A 6,894-nucleotide genomic window follows, 5' to 3' on the forward strand; every position below is an offset into this window, starting at 1 on the left:
GGGCCTTCAGAGCTTTCTACATTTCTGAAATTCTTTTTTTTTTTATCTAACGTTTAAACAGTGAGTGAAACTGCACCGGCTCCATTTACCGAAGCGGACAAAACTGTAGCCCTGTCACCCCGAGCAGAATAAAGGGAATCAAAGGATTTTTCCCTTAAATGGACTAATTTTCTCCTTGAATTATGAAAGTAATGGCTAGGTAACAGCCTGTGCACAGTACCCGACGGCTTAATGCTTCCTAAATCCTTCCACGTGGCTCCACTACTCCTGGCAATTAGGCCTCATTATAGCCTCATAAAGGGTCTCATTTGTGGGATTACTTAATAGACAATGAAATTTTATCGTGCAGAATTATGAAAAAATTATATTGAAGCTCGCATGGTGTGATGAGGGCGCGCGCCACGCATCATTCCGCTTGGCTTGCTCTCTCTCTCTTTCACTCTCTCTCTGTGAGTGTGTGTGTGTGTGTGTGTGTGTGTGTTTCAGACTGTTATCTGTACCATAACAACTCTGTGCGTCTTCCTTGTCAAACGCTGGATTCACTTTATTATAGCAATTACTGTCTTTGTGACAGACGTGTTTGTTGGATTTTAAAGACTTTCTAATTCTTTCAAAGAGATTTAGAGATTTAAACTCAGAGTTTAATAAGCGTCTGAGGTGCTTGTTTGCAATGATCATGTATTTGCCCCTGAAATGAGGAGGTTGACTGAAGCAAGGGAGATAAAAATAAGTGACCAAGAAAAACCCAGTGAGTTATTCAATGAGTCTTTGCGGATACATGTGTGTTTTCCTCTGATGGTCAGACCAGAACCTAACACACGTTGTTTTGTTGGACCTGAACCGTCTGCACCGGCTCGCCTCTGTCTGAAGGTCCGAGGCGTTACTTGGCAGATGAAAGCAGAGGCTAAACCTACCGGTGACCCGCCTGCGGATCAAACTCGCTAATTATTGTCACAAGATGAGGGATTAACGCATTTCTGAAATAGCTGCCTGTTTACCCCCTCACGGACCGACAATTATAAACACTTTCTAATTGAATCCTAATCGCCATCAAATAACCGCGGCCCAGACTCGCCATCAGTTCATAATTCTTTAATTGCTGGAAGTGAAACCTGAACGACCGGATTCAAAGTAGGCTGCAAAGCAATCGGTGCTTGTAAGCGCGTGCAGAATACCTGACATCGATTTTAGGAGCAATAAATCCACTCCTTAATAAATGTAGGTCTGGATAAAGTCCATCAAAAATGTGTTTGTGGTCATATTGCGTAATTCATTTAATTAGAAAATGGGGAAGTCATTTTTACCAAATAAGTCATACTGCACCTGCTTTTTCTTTCAGCTGTGCATAATTTACTCCGTGTGTAAATGGGTGATAAAAGACATCTAACACATCTAACAGCAGGTGCTTCCAAATGTCATTTCACAGATGCGCAGTTTCAGATTGACATTTAACCAGTTTCTATCGAGTTCATTACAAACTAAACCACAAATAAACCACATTTTAACAAGTATCCATTTCAAACATCGTTTTGAAATAGTGGTAAATAAAATTGAAAAAGTTTAAAGTATATATATAAATACATACATACATATATATATATATATATACATATATATATATACATATAGTTGAGTTTGTGAAGTTAAAACATTGCTTTGACAAATAATTTAATGAATAAAACATTTTGAAAAGTGTCCTTATATTTTTTTCTAGTGCTCAAGACTTTCTTAAAGTCGGGGATAAAAAGAGCAAATCGCAAGTTGTGATTGGAGGCCCAGGGGGACGTCACGTGGTTTGGGTCGCTGACAGCATAAACCCCTAGTGCCGGGTGCGCACGTGGGTGACGCTGTAGGGCCAACCCTCTTCGGGGTCCCTTTTGTTGAACCATCAAACATAAGCACCTTTGGAGATCCCGAGGGGTTCAGATGAGAAACAGCCATCATCTTGTGCACGAAACGGTAACTTATCAGCGGCGCAGCCATGTCCAGATCTTTTTACGTTGATTCTTTAATAATCAAGGATACGGTGCGACCTGGGCCAGCTGAGCATCCAGGACAAGACTTCCTTATTCCCATCAGCATGCACTCTCCGAGCGTCATGACGGTCACCGCTCCGGTGTGTCCGTCCAGGAAAAATGGGACTTTCTGTGTTTGCCCGCTGTGCGTCACTTCGCACATCCACTCTTCACGCAGCGGCATACCCATGCTAAAGAATCAGTTTCCAGGAGCGGACACACAGTATTGTCAGAGAATAGCGCATCAACAGTCCCCCGCACTCGCGCACCCTGGACATTCACCTGTCTGCACGCCCACCTTCGGCGTCACAGACCCCAGGAGATACCACTGCCTTTCTATTGGTAAGACACCTGTTTGCTAAGAACGTTGTTGGACACATGTTTGTTTAGGCACTTTTACACGGTTACTTCAGTGGTGTCGCTCGGCTTTTGCGCACGTTCACTTAACTGCGATATTTTTTTAATGTTTGAATCTTTGATTAGGTTTAGACTCAAAATGATGGAAAGAAACTAAACACCTGACATGAAATGTTATTTTTGTCCAACAGGCGCCTCCGAGAACAGCCACACACAGAACGGCAAGAGGATGCGCACGGCGTTCACAAGCACGCAGCTCCTGGAACTTGAAAGGGAGTTTTCCACGAACATGTATCTCTCAAGACTTAGAAGAATCGAAATCGCCACGTATTTGAACCTGTCAGAAAAACAGGTGAAAATCTGGTTTCAAAACCGCAGGGTGAAGCACAAGAAGGAGGGCAAAGCCACCCAAAGGAGTGCGCACAGCGGTTGCAAGTGCTCAACCGGTCACACAGACTATTCAAGGTCAGAGGACGAGGAGTCTCTGTCCCCGGCCTCTACATCAGAAGAGAAAGAAGTGTGTCCCATCTGAGAGAAACACCACACCCTAATTCCCACCGTTGGCACTTACTCTGCCCTGCTACAGTTATGGGTTATGGCATCACACCCACCCACTGAGCCAAAAAATGTCCTGCATGAAGAATAAGAGGAAATGTTGAAAATGTTTATCACGTAATGTTTATCTGGCTGTTAAATTAAAAGAAAATATGTGAATACATGTTCTTAAATATTTGGACACATCACCTACCAGGTGTGTAATAAACTTATGTATTTTGATCCCCTACAAACCAACGAAATTTACCCCATTAAATGTTGTCTATTATTGCCCAATATCGCATTACTGTCAGTGAGGTCTTACCTTTGTGGAACATGTTGGCAACAATTTGTACAAAATGTTTATATGTATTTATTGTAATAAACATGATGAAGTGACCTGAGAACTTGCCAGTGTATTGACTTGGTGACAGGATCAGTTATACCTTCCTACTGAAAAACGAAGACTCGCTAAGAACCAGAAACTCGTTAAACGTTACAATTCATTTCAAGAGCGAACATTCATGGACTGTTGGCTGCTCACCAGGGGCCTGAGTAGCCCTTTGTGGTCAGATCTAAATCTTTTCTTATTTATGAGAATTCGAAAAGAAAAACGCATCAATGCAAGAAAAGATGCTGTAATTAAAATGAGCTCCATGAATAAATTTAAATAATTCATGCGTTTCAAAACTCATTGAAATACTTCTGATAGATATAATTGCATTGTATTTGTTATATATATGTTATATATTGTTAAAAAAAACTATAATGTAGTACAGAACTTTGCCCAATTTGTTTGAAAAACCTTCCAATTGGATACAAATCAGCATGAACCACACGATTAACTACTGTGGAAAATGTCACAAAATAGCTTGATCAATTTCTTGACACTTGAAACATCAACACATTACTCTCAGAGGTGCCGTCATATAAGAACTGAGAGTTTTGCAAATATGGGAGCAGTTATCCACCATTACATGTTTTACAACAGATCCTTTGCCATTCTTCCCATCTCTTGACAACTGTTATTATTAAGCTGTCGTTACTGCGCTATTGGTGCTTAATAGGCTGGTCGATCCCAATCTTCAGTGTGCGTATTTTATTTCAAACATTATGAAGCGGAGCTCGATTTACATGATATAAGCTATTTATTTCTAAATGGATGGGGTGAGCTTATAACGTGTAGCTGTAATGTCTTCTTAGATCTGACCACAAAAGGGTACCCGATAATGCCCCTGGGGTGCAGCCAATAGTCCATTAATGTTCGCTTTTGAAAAGATTTTGGGTTGTCCAAAGCGAGTTTAATTGCGTTTTCGGTCCCACGTTGGTTGATTATGCTGCTACTGCTGCTTGAAACCACAGAACAAGGATATATAGAAGTGGGCAAAGGCTTTGACAGGTTAGATTGTCCTGCCTTGGGACTCGCATTTAGCCGGGGACCCCCGACGGCTGTGTGCTCAGAGAGCTTTGAGAGACAGCTACGGGGTTCCTCCGAGCGACAGAGAACGATTTAGTCACTGTTTCATTAGGCACTATTTGAACCTTTCAACTTATGGTGAATTAAAGGGGGCATGCTCAAATGGGAAGACTCTGAGGAGGGATTACGTGGGAGGGGCCACTGGAAATTAGCTGACGCCTAATTTAACTCGTTTCTGTCAGAGTTTGGGATACATTCCTAATTGAGAGGGGAAGCAGGTGAAGTTTTGGTCCCACGCAGGCCCATTCAGCGCGCGAATAAATGGTCCCCTTTCACATCCCGCCGGTGATCATATATTATTGGGGAAAGCCATCTAATGAATATATGTTGAAGTTCCTATTAATCGAATTAGAGTTCCCTTGCAGGTGTGAAAGACCAGTGAAGCATTTAAAGCGATTAACAATCGCCGCAGAACCCCCAACCTTCCCCCCCGTCTCCCCCCCTCCCCTTCTCCAGACTCACAGATTTCATAGAATAGAGTGAAGCTCATTTTGAGAGTGAATTTGTTCAAGTTGAAGGGCTTCTAAAACTATCACACTAACTAAAACTTTGAATCACGTTGCTTTTTTAACAAAATAAAAAAAAAATAGTGCAAAGTAGAAGCAGTGTAATAAATGTTTTGGATGAAAAGACTTACCTGCTAATGCACAGAAACTCCACAGACGTCAGGCCTCGGCCACCATTGAAAATGTGGCAATTACGTATCACAAAAGACAATTAATAAGAGCGCTTTTCAGCCGGTTGCAGCTGCTGTCCCATGCGGAGAGACGCAGGCTGAAGTACCAGTTTGGAAAAGAGGACAACAGGGTTGTCCTAGAGACATCCACTTTCATCATAAATCAGAAGCCAAAATCCATCCTCCATATGTGGCCTATAGCCGTCATCTAAATCCCACATCAGAGAGTTAAGGGTCCTGGAAGGTCCTAATTCTAAATTGTGACACTTTATAATTGGTCTCTCTCTCTCTCTCTGTCTGTCTGTCTTTCTGTGCGTGTGTGTGTGTGTGTGTGTGTGTGTGTGTGTGTGTGTGTGGGGGGGGTCTAAAGCAGGGGGTTGTCAATTAACCATTCAAAACCAAATGTCAAGTGTGTAAATTTACTTGGCTTAAACAAGGTCAGGTACATTTACCCACTGGAAGAGACAGGACCAGCGGAATATGAGAGGATTTACTCGTTTGTTTTGATTTTGAAATTTGGTAATAATTGTTTGGTTAGCTAAGGTACTTATTTTATACAGTTATATGCACTTCTCTAATTTTTAGTGAGTAGAATTTGAAATCCAAATGCAAATGCAGACAATTAAAATGTGGCCCATATTAATGCCACTATGAGTGAAAAGTTCAGGTAAAAGTTGCAGCTTATTTTTATTTTTCCTTAATTTGATTGTTTGTTGAAGTAAGTACTTAATATATTTTTTTAATTATAAAAAAACAACTCTTGGTAAATTACTAGTTTACAGAATGAACACACAGCTCCCTAAAGGGCCTTTCCTCTACGCTCCACTGCTTTAGGGGGGTCAAAGCTCTTAAGAATGACAAAGGTGAGATTTTAATCGTGCTTCAAGACAGACAGACAGACTGGATGCGAGCGTTGTCAAAACTGGTGAGGGCAGATTTCAGCACGTTGGACAGCTCCCACAGGGCCCAAAAGGCCACGGTCAGTGTGCGGAGTCATCTTCACACATGCGCTGTGTTTAGGCACATTGTGCTGACTCAACTCTTCACCGAATACCTGCAAGACAGTGGCAATAGTGGAATTGGAGCAAAGCTTATTTCACTATTTAGGCAAATAAGTTGACTTAAATTTACAGCTGTTTGCTTTTAAAAAAGCGTTTGTTTATCATTCTTTACATGTGCTCATGTGTGTTATGGCCCTACTTTAACATACTACATAGTCCATCTAAGGAAATAAGGTCTAACATGAGCATCTCAGTTTATTAGGTGTGTTTTTGTATTGCTTTGACGAACCTCCTATTTTTTTTAATTATTTTTCTTTGTCTTTTTTTTCCCAAAGCCTCCTAGTGATCAGTTGAAGACTGGATGGCAACAGAGAAATAAATTATTCTGGCCAGTTTGATGTGCAGGCATCAGGTCTGTGTTACTTTAGTAAAGATGCTGAAAACATAAAATTCACATCTTTATTTTTACAGTATCCAAGTAGCATGTATGGAGCTTAGAATTGGATGCATGGAATTATAAAAGTGACTCATCATCTTATGTAGACAGGAACAAGCCTGATGTGACTTCACAGAAATGTTCTTGCGTGACTGTGGTGTTTTGTTTTTTGTTTGTTTGTTTGCTTTTCTTTTGCTGTTGTTGTTGTTGTTGTAATTTGGTTTTAGGTTAAACGCGTTCCCTCAAAAGTGATAACCTGAACAACGTCTGAGGCAGGTTTGGCCTTACCAAGTTGAGATCCTTTGTCTACAGAACAAGGACACTGTTCTTTCGGCAACATGTGGAAGTAATTGCGCAAAGCGGCTGCACGGAGCTGAGAGAGGAGGAGGGGTCGCTTA

The 6,894-nt window shown here is 41.3% G+C and overlaps 1 protein-coding gene across 1 annotated transcript; it reads left to right on the forward strand.

The window, feature by feature from the left end:
• Positions 1-1,857: 1,857 nt before the first annotated feature.
• On the forward strand, positions 1,858-3,301 carry gsx2 (GS homeobox 2). Its single transcript, XM_067513500.1, has 2 exons — positions 1,858-2,357; positions 2,564-3,301. Exons 1-2 carry the CDS (start codon positions 1,982-1,984, stop codon positions 2,902-2,904), a joined length of 717 nt encoding a protein of 238 aa, XP_067369601.1. The 5' UTR covers positions 1,858-1,981; the 3' UTR covers positions 2,905-3,301.
• Positions 3,302-6,894: the final 3,593 nt, after the last annotated feature.

This window comes from Channa argus, chromosome 8 (genome assembly GCF_033026475.1).
Source record: "Channa argus isolate prfri chromosome 8, Channa argus male v1.0, whole genome shotgun sequence".
Lineage (NCBI taxonomy): Eukaryota > Metazoa > Chordata > Actinopteri > Anabantiformes > Channidae > Channa > Channa argus.

What these genes read in the sequence shown, in the direction of transcription:
- gsx2 (XM_067513500.1), top strand. Translation starts at nt 1,982, where the DNA reads ATGTCCAGATCTTTTTACGTTGATTCTTTAATAATCAAGGATACGGTG. An exon ending in ATACCACTGCCTTTCTATTG is followed by an intron (nt 2,358 to 2,563) that starts GTAAGACACCTG and finishes TTTGTCCAACAG; the next exon opens with GCGCCTCCGAGAACAGCCAC.